General features: G+C 46.5%; 1 protein-coding gene across 1 annotated transcript in view; it reads right to left on the bottom strand.

Moving 5' to 3' along the window:
- The window catches only part of myom3 (myomesin 3), a 30,924-nt gene extending 17,318 nt beyond the window's left edge, over positions 1-13,606 (bottom strand). Inside the window, exons 1-10 of the mRNA XM_068756944.1 lie at positions 13,496-13,606; positions 9,793-9,897; positions 5,948-6,101; positions 5,600-5,757; positions 4,767-4,859; positions 4,459-4,547; positions 4,071-4,115; positions 2,661-2,801; positions 2,422-2,583; positions 967-1,108 (exon numbers count right to left, since the gene is read on the bottom strand). Coding sequence (XP_068613045.1) covers positions 967-1,108; positions 2,422-2,583; positions 2,661-2,801; positions 4,071-4,115; positions 4,459-4,547; positions 4,767-4,859; positions 5,600-5,757; positions 5,948-6,101; positions 9,793-9,897; positions 13,496-13,602 — 1,196 coding nt within the window. The 5' untranslated portion in view covers positions 13,603-13,606. The remainder of the gene's footprint in view (positions 1-966; positions 1,109-2,421; positions 2,584-2,660; positions 2,802-4,070; positions 4,116-4,458; positions 4,548-4,766; positions 4,860-5,599; positions 5,758-5,947; positions 6,102-9,792; positions 9,898-13,495) is intronic.
- Between the last annotated feature and the right edge of the window lie 1,642 nt (positions 13,607-15,248).

The raw sequence follows: 15,248 nt of genomic DNA, 5'->3' as shown, positions 1-15,248 counted from the left end.
GGTTGCTAGGAAACTGGGAGGTGTCTTTGTTTTTACAGCAGGGTAACAACATTGAGAAGGTCCGCAAACACACACTTAATAGCATATAGCAAACACATACGCGCATTAAAACTGTGGGAGTGTTTGACTCTGCTGTTAACACAGTGTCCAGGACTGTTGATTACGAAGCGCACCATCCATCTCGGAGATGTCGCCAGGCGGATATAACGCCACCGCAGCCGCCCGTTTCTCAGTACGTATTGAGCCGGCAACAAGAAGTTCAGCGGTTATGTCTGACTTTGGTTCCATTGTTGATTTGAATCGGCGTGTACAAAAGCAATCCCGAAACGTTTGGACAATGCGAACGCGTTAATGTGATTAAAATGTACATTTAGAACACATCATTTGCAGACGAACTGCGTCTGCTGAATAACAAAGCTGGCGGTGTCTGGCACTGCCACAAAAATCAAGAATGCCACAGGCAGGCAGGCAGGCAGGCAGGCAGGCAGGAAGACCCCCCGCCCCCCGCCTCCCAACCCACCACCCCTCCCCATGGAGAAGAAAGTTAGAAGCCAGGATCAAGAAAGCCCGAAGGAAAGTCAGCCGCCTTACAGCGGCATGGAAAGGCGTCGCGAGGGACCTGGATGGTTACAAAGGGATGCAGCAGAAGTACAAGGAGATGATCTGTAAGTGAAGCTCCAGAGAATTCCAAACAAAGACTCCCAGCTCAGCAGAGGCTGAGGAGATCCACCTGGTCTCCAAAGATCCATCCAGGTAGGACTCCCCAGCTGCAAGGGAGCAACAGAACAGGAACAGAACCAGCCCAGACCTGAGACTGCAGCACATGGGGGGGAAAGCGGCGTCACGCCCGAGGTCAGAAAAAACAAACTTTAATCACCCTGATTGGAAACAAAGCAGACTAAATGGACCTCGATTTTTTGCTGATTGTCAAACTCAAAAATAAGGTTTAAATCTTGCAACCCTCACTTTTCCACATAATAACCCTCCACAGGTGCGGTTCCGTCAGCAGAGGGCGGCTGCCAGGTGAGGAAGACGTAATTCTTGTTGACGTCGGCTACCTGGACGGCCAGAGGAGAGGCGGGGCCTCCCAGCACTTCCGCCGATGCATCTGCACCACGAAGAGGAGAAGGTCAGTCAGAGGATTACGAAAATGGAGGAGGATGAAATGTCTGAAGCCACGGAATAAATGTTTTGATTGGGGAGGAAATTGGGAGATGAAAATGTGAAATACAAAAAAAAAAAAGGTGCCGGGAAGAAAAGAGTTATGAGGTGAGGGAAACAGACAAGAAGGATGCAGGTGAGGAAAGGAAAGCATGATGGAAGTATTTAAGAGCTTCTCAATGTGCCGTGATGGTGATGGAGCAATGGCGGCGGCGGCTGCAGGACGTAACAGATTAACTTCACAGCCAGCGATGCAGGAGAGAGAAGGGAGGAATAAATGAGGAAATAAAGCAAAGTAAAGTTCCCAAACTCTTCTCGAGGCTGGGGAATAGATGTTTTTACGAAAACCTCAGCGCCACAATGCCAACATCTCTGCTTTTCTTGTGGCTTCTCGCTTCTCTTTAATTAGTTTTCCGTCATGTTTGTATCACAAACGGAAGAGAAAACATGAGGGGGAGTTTGCTGATTTGCACATTTTGACCTACGGCTCTGCTAAAAATCGGGCTCCTTGAAAAGAGAGAGAGAGAGAGAGAGACCTCGGGCCAGACTTAAATGAATAAGACTTTAATTTACATGCGTGTTTGTGCTAATACATTTCTGGAGGATGCAGAGTTTAATGAATGATTCAATGCAGCGGCGGCGGCGGCGAACGGAGCAAAATGCACGCATGATAAACACGTTTGAGCGGCCGGGCCTCGCCCCGATGCATTTCAAATGTTTGACGAGTCAAGGAGGGAGTTGCCCTCGAGTTTATTTGCATGTCGCAAACAATGTGTGAGCGGCAAAAGTCTGTGCAGAACATATAGTCTCACTGAACGAAGCTAACAAGCTCCTCCGCTGCAGAACAGCTTGATTGATGGTGCAATTTCCAAGGAGGAATCTGGGTAGTTTGCTGACAGGAAATAAAAGCGGAGCCAAAAAGCTTGTGAATACAAATAGTGGTTTGAGTGAATGCTTGAGTCAACACACCATTTATCCAGCTCGACTCAAAGTGATGAGTTCATCCTTGAAAATACAGGTCTTTCTTTACGCGGGGGGGGGGGGGGGGGGGGGTCTCGGGGTCAAGCCGGAACAGTTGTTGGATATTTCAAATTGAAGCCCATCAGCTGACGGAGAGGTTTTTCAACCTCTTGCTGCAGTACTTTGTGAACTTCGTGACCCGAGTTTGTTCTATAATTGCTTTTTCCAAGGCTTAATTCATCATCTTAAACATTTAATTGTAAAAGATGTTAAATACATTTTTACGAATGGAAATCTCACCTTTGACGTAAACGAAAGCGCCGTGTTCCTGGATTTCATCCGCGGTCCTCAGCCGGATTGTGTAAACGCCTTCGTGCTCCTTGTGTGCAGCTTTTAAAGTGATGGCGGCCTTGTTGTCCACCGTCCGAATGTCCACGTTGTCCGACTGATGCAGCCGGACGCCTGGGGAAGGAAAGGACGAACCCGTAATACGCATCTGAACAGTCAACTCATGCGAGTTATCTCTAGCGGAAACTCGCCGTCTCTGAACCAGGCGACGTCCTGGTGGACCGGCGCCAGCGGCGAGGTGAAGGAGCATTGCAGGGTGAGGCCGGTGCCCTCCGTCACCCACGTCGGGGGGAAGGTGTCGGCAAACTGGGCTCCTTGCCCGGATGCGAAGCCTGAGGTGGAGGAGGTGAGCAAAGATGGTGGCAAAAAAGTGAGTTGATGTGGAAAGAGGAGTGAAAAGACGGAGACATGTTCCACTCCGGAAAGACACATCCCAATTCCAGGCATGCTCATTTCATAGACTTTCCTGCGTATTGAATCTGTGTACATTTGTGTTGATGGGGCGAAGGTTGACTTTCCTCCAGTCTCTTTGGTTGGAATGTCATCTCGAAGTAAACAAGGATTGATTTTCATTGTAAAAAATTAATTTACAATCTACTCATGTGGAGTCAAATGGTTACCTCGTCCAGTTCAAAGAGAAATGGCTCGGTTTAAACCCAACTAATGTCCGACATCTGATCTGATCAGGTGGTTGAGCGGGTCCCGTCCTATGATCGAGAGGTTGGCGGTCCGATTCCCGGCTCCGGGGGCAGCTGTGGCTACAATAGTAGCTCCACCACCATCAAGTATGGCGTGAATGAATAATGCACTATGTAAAGCGCTCTATAAGACCAATGCATTACTATTATGGGATGTTCATTTAATCATATATGATGTCAATTTAGGGAAGCAAGGCGGCGCAGTGGTTAGCGACGTCGCCTCACAGCAATAAGCTACCGGCTTCAATGACGTCAATGTAAACGTTCTGTATGACTGTCCGGGCCGGGATCTAAATAAAGGTTAAATACGCATCAAATGTCGACCCAGAGCATCCTGGTCTCACCTTGGTTCTGATGGACAAAAATAAAAAAAGTTAATTGCCATAAGACGCCTTTTGGTAAATCTAAATAGGTTATGCATTTAAGTCAGCGTTGCAGCTGTTTTTTCTGGTGACGACAGTCGACACGGCGGAGGCTAATCTAGGCCAAAGAGTGTCACGGGTTGTCCACCGTGACACTCGTTTTGCTCCACAGCTTGGAGCAAAACGTAATAAATCCCCTGCTGCCCCCCGAAATGAGAAATACATGAGTGTCATTCCAGTCCTTCTATCCCTACAGCTACCGTCCCACAAATACTCTTATTTATACGAGTACAACCGCGGACAGGGAGGCCCACGCAGAAACACAAACTCCCATATCAAGAAAACGCTGGTAATTCTCTGCTCCCATTCAGTCCATCCATATCTTCTGTTACGAGGCGCGGCACACGAGCGGCGGAGCCGAGCAGTCGTGTCGCCGGCTTCAAAGCCGGCTATCGTTAGCTGGTGGAAGGAAGAAACTTCAAAGGATGGCAGGGAAAATGAAAGGGGACACTTTTCATTAGGCTTTGGCATTAAATCTTACCAGGGGTCTTGGAGTAGTCTGAACCCGCCACGGCTCCTTGATATGCTAAATTGAAGAGCAGCAGAGGAAAGACAGACATGGAGACAGAAACGGAGGAGGATATTGTGAAATCGAAGGACATGAATGGCATCCAGCGTAAAACTTTACCAGAATTAAATATTCAAAACAACCTTAAATATGCAAATTATTAAGCAGGATATTGTTGTTACCATTTTCTGATTTTATTGTGAAAGTCTATTTCCACTCTTTCTTTTTGTGATAAAAAAAACAAAACTTTATTTTCCTGAGGCAAAATGCTTATATTTCAGTCCTTATTTTGTAATCTGTCACATGACCCATAATAACCTTCCAGGAAGGTGGAGGCGACATGAATATGGAAATTACTCACAGTTCACAACGAGCGTTCCAAACGTCATGGCTTCACCCAGAGGACTCCTGGCGATCACTTTATACTCGCCGGCATCATCTGGCGTGCACCTTAGAAAGGGAAATATTATGCATATGTGAAGATCGGAAGCAGCCGAAATACAATATTTTTCTAACTCCACCCACGGCAAGTCAAATTAGCATTAGCAATGTTGCTATCACCAAGTTTTTCCATTTCATCAAGGCCTTCTCTCTGCTCTTCACTCAGTGAACCTGGGTTACGCGTCACAGCCTACGCCCCCCCCCCCCCCCCTTTGAGGAGCGACTCACCTTCTGATCTGCAGTGAGTGGAGACCGAAGTCTTCTTGAATGCTATAATTCCACGGTATGTGAGGCCTTCTCAGGAGAACGCCGTCCTTATACCTGAAGAAAGAGATCCGAATGAATCAACCTCAGCTGATGCCTCATTTCTCACTCATCAACAGCCATGATGGGATCTTTCAACTCTCCTTCTGCTTTGGGCGGCATGGGAGCAGCGTTTCGCAGCACACCGGTCTTCACGGGTGCATCGTGGGACGGTGAAACTCCCGTACGGCAAGTAATCGGGGCTCACACCTGGCTGTCGGTTCACAAATCCACAGTTTATTCATCCGCTGGCCTCCCTGCAGCTTACGTACGGAGGTGGACAGCTTGGCGTCTTGCCTGATCTCATGGAGGTAATTTCACGTTAATATAGGAGGATATATTCAACTCGGGCGTCATGACGCCTGCGGGTTGTGAGTTCATCTTCAAAATCATTTTCACATGCAGGGGTTTAACCTGATTTATCTGCTTCATTCCCTGTACGATTCGTTGGCCACGACATCCACTCACAGTTCCTGGGCTCAAAGGGGACGTCTCGTGAGCCCAAAGCTAGGTCGATTAGAGCCTCGTCGTCAAAAGGCAAAGGAGAATGAATCAGCAGGTCGTTGCAGCTCAAATTAGAGCATTAAAGAAAGGTGTGGCAGTCGTTGCCTCAAGAATGTCTTACTTTATCAGTCCAAGTGTGAGCCTTTAAATAAAAAACTGTTTTTGCAGCACCAGCATTGGAATTTAAGAGAAACGCCTTTAGACCATCGACCAGCAGAGACCAGGAGGATGAAAGCTCAGCCAGAAGGTCTTACCACGTGACCTTTGGCGGAGGGCAGCCCGTGGCGAAACAGCAGAAATTGACCATCATGCCCTCCCAGACGGTGTGAGACCTCAGGGGGATTGGAAAGTCTGGGGCCTTCTGACCCAGGAGCTGCAGATACCTCATGTGGGAAGATAATTTCATTTGCGCCTGGGGCACAGGAGAAGCAAAGTTTTAAAATAGTGAATAAATAAATGTTACAGATGAGATGAAGATATTTTTTTCAGGTCCTCACACACACACACATTAATCCTCCGAGCATCCAAGTGCTTAAAGAATCAATAAAAGAGACGGAGAGGAACGAACGATGTAAGAAAGCATACTAGATCGTATCTTTTACCTGCCTCCGAAGGGCCAGTTTGTCCACGCGTCTGCGGAGCGAATGCTGGTTCCGGATCACATCCAGCTCCACCTTCTCGGCCTCGTTCCCAAACCGGATCCACTTGTCTCTGTGGTACTCTTCATCGGCAGCCAGAGTCTCCGTCAGGATTTGCCTGGCGGTGACATATAGATTTTTGTTCTATTGAGATGGGTTCCCCCCGCCCCCCAGACTTTACTTTGCAGCAATGCAACAAACATTTTAACCAAATGTTGCTACTCTCAGTGCTAAACATGCACGCCTGAAGCGCGTTCATGTTTGTGTGCAAGACACGCATGAAGTTGTCAGCCGTCAAAACACTTCAGGCCTCCGTTAGATGTGATAGCAGGAGTAAAGACAGCAATTCAGGTTTGAGAGGGGTTTTTTTTGGGGTCTGTCGGAGAAAAAGCACAATTTTTACATCGATTTTTTTGTGTTTTGTTTTTGACTTGTAAAGATTTATTTCTCTCCAAGTCCATTTACACTCAAGTGCTACTTTAATATTTGATCGTCTCAGGGACATTGACGCCTCGCTGCTCCCTCTTAGCCCAAGTGCGATTTTCTTTCCTCACATTCAGATGTGGCATCTCAATAAAGACACTTTACGACGCTTTAAACTCTCTGCCGCTCCTTCGGGATTTTTTTTTTTTTGATTGTTGAAACGAGGCTCTCCTTTTCATAAGGTGTGGAAAAACAAGATGGTGACACCATTAATCCATTACTAGTAGGGGGATTAATTAGCGACCGACACCCCTGGTAGTGCACGTGCATGCATGTGCAGCAGGTTGCACGTTTGCACGTTCTCTTGTGTACATGCAGTTCGTCCGTATACATGAACGGCGACAGTCGCATTTGTTTTTCTGCCATTGAAGAGCAGCGTCTCAAAGCTGACTAATCGCCAGAGGGGTGTGTGTTCTGGGCGGGGCTCTGATCGACGGCCCCGAGGATTTAATCATTTGAAAACCTACCTGACACACGTCACGGTAACAAACGGAGGGGAGGAGATCTTAAACATTCACAAACACGCTTCAGAGTTCCGATTGCCACTGGAGCGTGAATGTGAATGAATCCTTGTGATAATCCAGTAAAGTGCTCAAACCCGCTTGAATGAGTGTGTGTGTGCATCCATAGGTGCATCTGCAGGGGGTGCAGAAACACAGTTCTGCCTCTCATTGCCTGGCTGTGCTTTTAATCTCCGTGGGTGTTGAGATTTTAAGATGGAATGAACCACTGGATCGCATCGAGTGATGTTTATAGCTCTTTTATTACTCCAAATGGATATTTTTTTATTTTTTGGTGCAAAGAACAGCAAGTCCCTCCTTCCAAAATGAACCAGGCGCATCGAGATGTCTGTTCAATTTACACACTAGCCCTCAGCGCAAGGATAAGATGATGGAGACGGCGTTGTGTGACTCGCATACTAATAAGGAACCAAGTCTTTGTTGGAATCTATTCAAATAGAAAGCGAAAGTCTTCCTCATCTCGTATCCTCCCCGTTATCCCGGGATAAACCAATCATCTCCAGCATTACCAGATTCAGAGCCTTCCCTCCCATCCAAAACTTGAGAGACGGGCTCGGACTTGGGAATAGTTGCCGTTCAATACTAAAATTGGGACTCGGCCTAGTTCGCCGAAGTGAGGGGCAAGTGCAGGTGGGAAAAATCCAACGGTGAGGCGGACGGATTTGAGGTTGGAGCTTGAGCAGATGGGCTAGACGGCCGTTGATGGTGGTGTGTGTGTGTGTGGGGGGGGGGGGGGGGTTCGACACGTTTCCTGGATGGCCCCAGCTGAGGTTCATTACTGTCGGATGTGGCTGTCTTTCAGAAGAGTGTGATTGCACCCTCGATGACTTCCCCTCTTTTCTCAGTATTAACCATCTTTTCCTTCGGCACTCTTCCCGACGCCCGTCCGTCCTTCCATCCATCTCTTTCACCGCTTACCGGCTGCCTGCCACTCAAGGATTCATTCCATGATTTCAGAAGCATCAAATTACTTTCCAATGCAACGGGAGCCTAATAAATCTCCGGACGGATGAGAGAACAGGAAAAGATGCTGCCGCTCATTCTTCAAATGTGCTACGGAGCACCTACGGCAGGATTCTGGTGAAACAAATCAAAAGACAAGAATCCCTTTGCTTCCTGTTCTTTGTGACCCAAACGTCTCTGCTCTGGGACTTATTTTTAGATATGTGACATGCGTTTCCTGACAGCTGAATCTGTTGGAGCTCTTTCTCAGATACATTTCCCCCTCCTCCGTTATTATTAGTGTTGATTTGGGTGCTCGGTCCAGGAACGAATTACATGTCAAGGTATTACTGTATTTTATTGATCCTAGAAGGAAATGCTATGATGGGCGACGCCCCCCAGCTGGCCTTCAACAACAGAAATCAGGCCCCTCTCGCCGCTGATTTGACTCGGTGGGCATAGAAAAACTTGACCCACTCCACTCCCACACAGCGCAGAGAGAGGATGTGGTATTCACGAGCGATGGAGAGGCAGACTCTCATGAAAAGAAGGGATCATCCAGAAAGGAAGTCCTCCGGAGGGAAGTAGAGGCCTGCTGTAAGCCTTTGGGCTCAGTGTGAGCAGAAGAGACTCCTCCGCAGTTCTTGCCGTTTGTTCCCATAAAAACTCAAATCCCCAAAAAAAGAAAAGGAGAATAAGACGCAGCCTGAACTGAGAGCTGCAGATGGGCAAAGTCTGCTCGTCTCTCACCCTGCCATATAAAGGCACCGCTTCCACACGTTGGCAATGATTTGACTACAATGATGCAGCACTTGTTTGCTAATATTAATATACTTATTTTAATTTTGAGAAACTCGAGTGCGGGTTCCGAACCGGGCCCTCTTCCCGACCGGAGTCGAGCAGTGAATCACATCAGCAGCAGAGGGATGCGCACGGATGACGGCGGGATCAGTCATCATTTTTCTTTACGACTGACATTTTCGACATGCTCCTCTGAGAAATAGGGATTCTGATTTATCTTCTAAGCTGCAAGAAATCAGATTTAAACTATAGTTACATTTAAAATAGGAAGCAATTCTAGTTGTGTCGCTGGGATTAGAATGTAAGAACTGGTTTGGCTAAACAAGCTAATAGGAGTATTTACTTATAACCATTATATATAATATGACATAATATATTATATTATTATGTAGGCAGCAACACACTCAGAGAACTGCTTTTAATTTATTTCCCTCATGCCTGTATTTATTTTTTTACACTCAAACCGTTTCATTAAATGCTGGAGTGACACACACACACACACACACACACACACACGGTTACAACATCATTGTCCTGCTTTTTGATCCGTTACCAATCACAAGCCTGATGAACTCGACTCTTTAACGCCACTAAACAATCAAGAATCGACTGAACGTATGAATAAATTCTTCATTTCTCCAGCGGGTCGCACCATTAATTTCAGGAATCTCATTCTCCCAGATGAAGTTTTACTCATATCAGGCCAATAATCGAATCGATTTGACAGTTTTCCGCAGGAAGTTCAGTGTTTTTCTTCATCACGAAATTGCACATTTGGCATTCACCATTCAATATTTCAGAATTAACTTAAAGAGTTAAAGAGGGACCAAATAAATGTGTTGGGACATCGTCTGCACCTTCAGGGTGGGTGACGCCTGTGAAATTATCCTTTCCTCGCTTTCAGCGGTATCTGTCCTGAAGCTGAAGTGTTCAGATGCTTCATCTCTCAACGTCATTATTTCACAAATTAACAATTTGTCAGGAGATTGTCCAGAAAATCTACTGTAAATAAAACCAAAACATTGATTTTGTGATATAAAATGACAACCATCCACCTCTCACCATGTCCTGTGGCGGGGAATGACGTCCATGTCCAGCACCTCCTTCACAGACATCGCATCAGCAGAGATGATGGGGAAGATATCAGCGTAGGAGGTCTCCTCATCGCTGTTGCATTCAGGGAACGTAGGGAGAGAAAAAAAAACAAACAAACACAGCCTGATTAAAACATCTCAAATGATTCAGGTGAACGATTATCATTAAGACTTTTCCTCGTCACCCTTCACAGTGATTCACATTATTTAGCACGCCTGTTCGTTCTGTCAAGGCGTACGTCTCATTATAGGATCTCAGCTCCATCAGATCATTATCCTCCGCAGCCACTAGACAGCAGCAGCGGCTTTCATTTTGCATTTGTCAGAATATCGACGCGGAAATTCAGGTTCAGGCCATATTAAAAGAAGAAATTAGACAAATTTGAAGATCCTGCCTTGAAAAATTATATAAATCTATAGTCACACGTGTGTGTTTAAATTCAGATTTCTCTGCAGGTCGCGCGCACACACCTTCCAGTGCTGTTCGTGATACACTCCTGCACGTCTAAATGTCTATCAGGAAAGAAATTTAAACCCTTGTTTGGATAACTTTGCTGAAGCGTGACCTTCCCTTATCCACCACTCGACGCCTGCACGTCGGGTGCGAAGCCTTATCTGCTGATCTAATCAGGGAAGTGGACGACCTGTTTTTGTTTTCACCATCATCGCCAGAGTTCCCCTTTTATTTTTTTTTGCTCGCCGCTGTGCAAACACGATTTGCTATTGTCTGCAGGGAGATGATATAACCAGGAGGAACTTGGAGCTTACCTTGCATCTACATGCAAATAGTGACAACGGAGTGTTTGAAACAGTCTGTAATGTAAGGTAAGAAGCAAAAAATAGAGCAAAACCATCCATTTTATTCCACTTTGAGAGTCCCGGGAGTTGCTGGAGTCTGTCCCAGCTTGCTATGGGTGACAGGCAGGGTACACCTCGGACGTGTCGCCAGAACATAGCAGGGCCACACAGATGGACAACCGTTCATGCACACACTCAAACACTACGGGCAATTTGGAGTAATTAATTCACCTAAATTGCATGTTTTTGGAGGAAACTGGAGAAAACCCACGAGGAGAACATACAAATGCCACAGAAATAGTACTCGAACCCGGGATCTTCTTAGGCAACAGCGCTAACCACTACACCACCGTGCCACCCCACCAACATGTCTGCCTTGGGGAAAATATGCGTTCAAGTGCAAGTGGAGACCCTGAATGTGAGACCTTCTTACGTGTTATAAAAGCAATAAAAGCTTCATTCCATTATTTGACTCCTGTTAAATTTAACCGGGTGACACAAAAATATATTTTAAGATAATATCCCCGAGTCAAACTAACAGACATAAAGGTTTGTTCCAAGGCTACAATACATGCATTTCACACTTGACTCAACAGATATTTGTGCAGCCAACTACTGCTTCTTCCTATCGGGTCCTGAAGTGTTCTGTTCATCATCGGTGCAATGGGTCAGGCACACCTCGACATCGGGCACGGGGTTGTAAGCCTTCACGGCAGCACCGGTTCTCGATTTAAAGCACCAACTATAAACTGAGCTGACCGAACACGCGTCCCTCCCTGTATCCAGGAGAGGGTTGTTTGTTTTAGAAACATGGACACCTGAGGCGCTGAAGCTGAAGGGCAATTTTGTAGGAACAGAGTCATTAATTTCTGCCTTTCCTTTATCTACAGAAGACAGTCGGCCCGTTAATGGGTACTCATGACTCCAGAGACAGGACAGACGTCGGCTTGCCTTGTTTTTCCTGTTATTTTATCTACAATTACAGAGGGGCTCGCTGAGGACACACGACTGCCGGAGTGCAGGACAGGGAGGCATAAATAGAGGTGCTTAATCGTCGTGACTGGAAAACCAGTGAACCGACAGAACCCCATCTACATCCACGCTGTCGGATGCGGTTGACTCGCTCGTATTGCTCCGCTCGCAGGCGAATGATGCTCTGAAGATCATTTCCTGTTGCAGACGGTCTGTTTCATCGAGCACCAATCACCATCCAACAAAGCCTTACAAAAAAGGCACGATAGACTCCGTCAACGCACCACAAAACGTCATGGTTCTTCGGTTTGATGTGAATAATTGTTGTATACTTTTCTTGTGTCTTCCATTGGCATTGTCAGAAGCCGACGGCCAGTGCCCCCCATTGCTGACTTTGCACTCCTGTGCACAAAATGTTTTCTCTCGCAACTGCATATTAATGCAGGTGTGAGTTGCACAACCTCCAACCACCGTTAACCGTTAACATCTAGCCTCAGGCCTTTCTTTCAACAAGCCGTCTCACAATTGGCAATGCAAATCGACAAAACACTTTGTTTTTCTTTTATCTGCGAGATTAGGATTTCCCCATTTTTCACGACAACTTCTGCTTTTACCGTTTACCTTTGCTCTTATCCTGTGTTTTGGTTCCCCTTTTGGGAGAGACTTGGACCGTTAAATAATACAAGCCAGAGCCTGTGGCTGGATGGTATCGCTCGAGTACATCCCAGAGATCAATGCACACGGAGATGCAAACGCTCCGGGCATGTAGACAGGAACATGCCAAACATGTAATTTTGTTGTCATGACAATAAAAAACCTATTCTATTCTGTGTGCATGCAAAGAGCAAATGGGGGGAAAGAGCTCGTACTGCTGAAGGAATCACGGTGTGCATTTATGTATTTATGAACAAGAAGCTTCCTCAAAATATTAAATCGGCATAACCCATAACGACGGGAACACTTCTGAGAGGAAATGGAGAATCTGCTGTGAGGTAGCCAACAACTCACACAACTGTTGGTTCCCCCTGGGGAAGTTTTTATGTGTAGATTTTATCTGCTTTGTTCATCATGATTTAGTTAAAACAAAAATTTGCTTATTGGAAGAACTATCTATTTCTTTATCATCCCAGTTGAGGGGCGGGGGAACATTAAGTCATCCTGATGCTTTTATTTTGAAATGGAGACCTACAGGTTACCCTGATCTAATAAGACACTGCAGCAGAGGGCCGGGAAAATGAAAGCAAATCTGACATGAGATGATGAGGACCAGGCCAGAAGTGATTTCTATTAGATCTCACTGGAGTCTTCTGAGAGCTCTGGGAACACTGGTGGGCCTGTTTTTAATTAACAAAAGCGTATTGAAACATGCCGCTATTACTTTGCTTCTATATCAGTGCTAATACTTGTAAACTCTAAGCTATTTAAAGTCACCGGCAAATGGATTGATTTTGGAGCCGCTCTTGAACTTTCGTTATTCCCACATAATCTTCACCAGGGTCAAGAAGTTCTTTTCCATCGCACTTAAAGGGCTTCTCTGCTATTTTGAGCCGAACCGCTCGGCAGACGACTCATTCCGGGACAAAGAGGAGCCGCTTCCTGCGTCATTTATTTTAATCTACAATGTTTTACAGTATATTTTGAGATGGCTCAAAATATTTCTGTTATTGCAGTCCCATTTGCTGCTGTACATTTGTCTGGTTGACTGGAACACACGTCACAAAGCAACTGGACTGCAGCTGCGTCCTTATTTATGCACCGGCCGACACACAGCATGATACGCGACACTTTAGTATTTGTCAAAGTATATATTTAGAGCAGAAACTGTAAAGAACTTTTTTTTTAAATGACCCATTTTAACAATTTCAAAACCCATTTATGGCGTCGGGAGGACGTGTTTTCACCTGGAGGTGAAGGTCCTCTTCTTGATCTGCGAGGACAGCTGCATGCTGTGAGACATCTGGGTCGAGTGCTCCTCCTGCTCTCGCCGCATCACCTTCCTGGTTTCCATGGTAACCTCCCGACTGGAATCTGCACAGGGGAGGATGGCAAAGAGTGAGGATGAGTTGTGTGGGAGCCGGTGGCACAAAGAGTCAAAGGGAGTCATTTGGACATGAAGGACACCGTAGCCCCAACCGGGAACTGAACAGTCAGCAGATCCTCTCCTCGTATCCGGAGGATAGACTCCATATTCGCCGCTGATGAGGCGGTAAATGATCGGCCCGCATCGGACATTTGGCAATAGATGACTGTGAATCTGCAGTTTGCATTAAGATGGGAACTTAGTTTATTTCACTAAACTTGCGTTGTTAAAGAAATTGCCGTTCCATATCGTCATGGTAAAGAATCTCAAGCCTCCAAAAGGACTAAAAAAAGATTTACGGTCTTCAAAAGCAGCAGTGAGCATTCAATAATGGTTGCAGAACTCTGCGAATTGGGATTATTTTCATTCATTATTCTGCTAACGACCTTTGAACTTCAAGGGGTAGTCAGCAAATGTCATAAAATAATGAAAAATGCAATCCCACACTCCGAGAGCCCACGGCGGCGTCACATGTTCGCCGTGAAAGACGACAAATATTTCCATCCGGGAAGCTGGCGTGCCGGATTTGCCTCGCGTTTGAGTTATTCCAGTGTGTTTTGAGAGAAGATGTGAATGAAAACCCCCTTTTTGTGGGTCGCAGAGTCCCTAGTAAGTCATTCCTGGGGGGGGGGGGGGGGTCCACCATGCTGCTGCCCACACCCTGCCCGCCATTAATCACATGCCTGCTGCGGGGAAGGCGACGCAGAACACACGTAACAAACAGAATCAGGCTGTGTCACCCGGTCCCAAAAGCAACCACCTGTAGCAGTGTCCCACATCCCCCCCCAAAAAAAAAACCTCGCCAGCTTCAATTGCATTGCTGAAAACAAGCTAACAGGACTGTAGGCTGGCTGGCCTGCTGATTCCCCCGTTGCTCTTTTACCGTTGCGCATGGAAGGGAGCGCTGTTAATGGAAGGTCAGCTTCAGCACATTAAAATTGATCCGTCTCCATGGGTAGGCTCTGGTGAGGGCAGAGCGAAAGCAAGGCGATGCCGCTTCCCACACAAAAAGGCTGTTTTCAGTGTCTGGAATGAACTGAAAGCTGAAAGTTACGTTCAAGTAACCGGAGAAGCAAGAAAAGATTCTCTGAGAGGAAACACACAATCCTCATTTACAGCTCGACAAAGATGTAGCGCGTGGAATATATCAGGAGCTCTAATGCATCAGTAACCTGCTCTGGAATGAGTCGTATGACATGCGTGGCCATTTAGCATGAAGGAAATCCCACTCACACTCTTTCTTGAAAGGAACAGATGAAGTCCTCCGGGAGTGAGAAGATCTGCTCAACGGATGTATCCCACCTCCTTTCCTGCCCGTCTGTCTGTCCGGCCTCAAACACCTCCTTCAAGCTCTCTCTCACCTCTCTGTCTGATCTGCTCAGCTCCCAACTCAGTCTCTGAGATGGTGAGGTCAACCCCCCCCCAATGCAAAGTGGCAAGAATGCAGCAACACAATGCCCTCTCATTCTTAAACCGGTAAATATAGACCGATAATCCCGACCCCAAAGCTAACCCCCCACACACAGGGTTGGCTTTATGGTCGATACAGAACCAGCTCTGACATCCAAACAGCC

The sequence above is a fragment of the Brachionichthys hirsutus genome, chromosome 3 (assembly GCF_040956055.1).
Source record: "Brachionichthys hirsutus isolate HB-005 chromosome 3, CSIRO-AGI_Bhir_v1, whole genome shotgun sequence".
Taxonomy (NCBI): Eukaryota; Metazoa; Chordata; class Actinopteri; order Lophiiformes; family Brachionichthyidae; genus Brachionichthys; species Brachionichthys hirsutus.
This window is presented reverse-complemented; position numbering and strand designations above follow the sequence as displayed.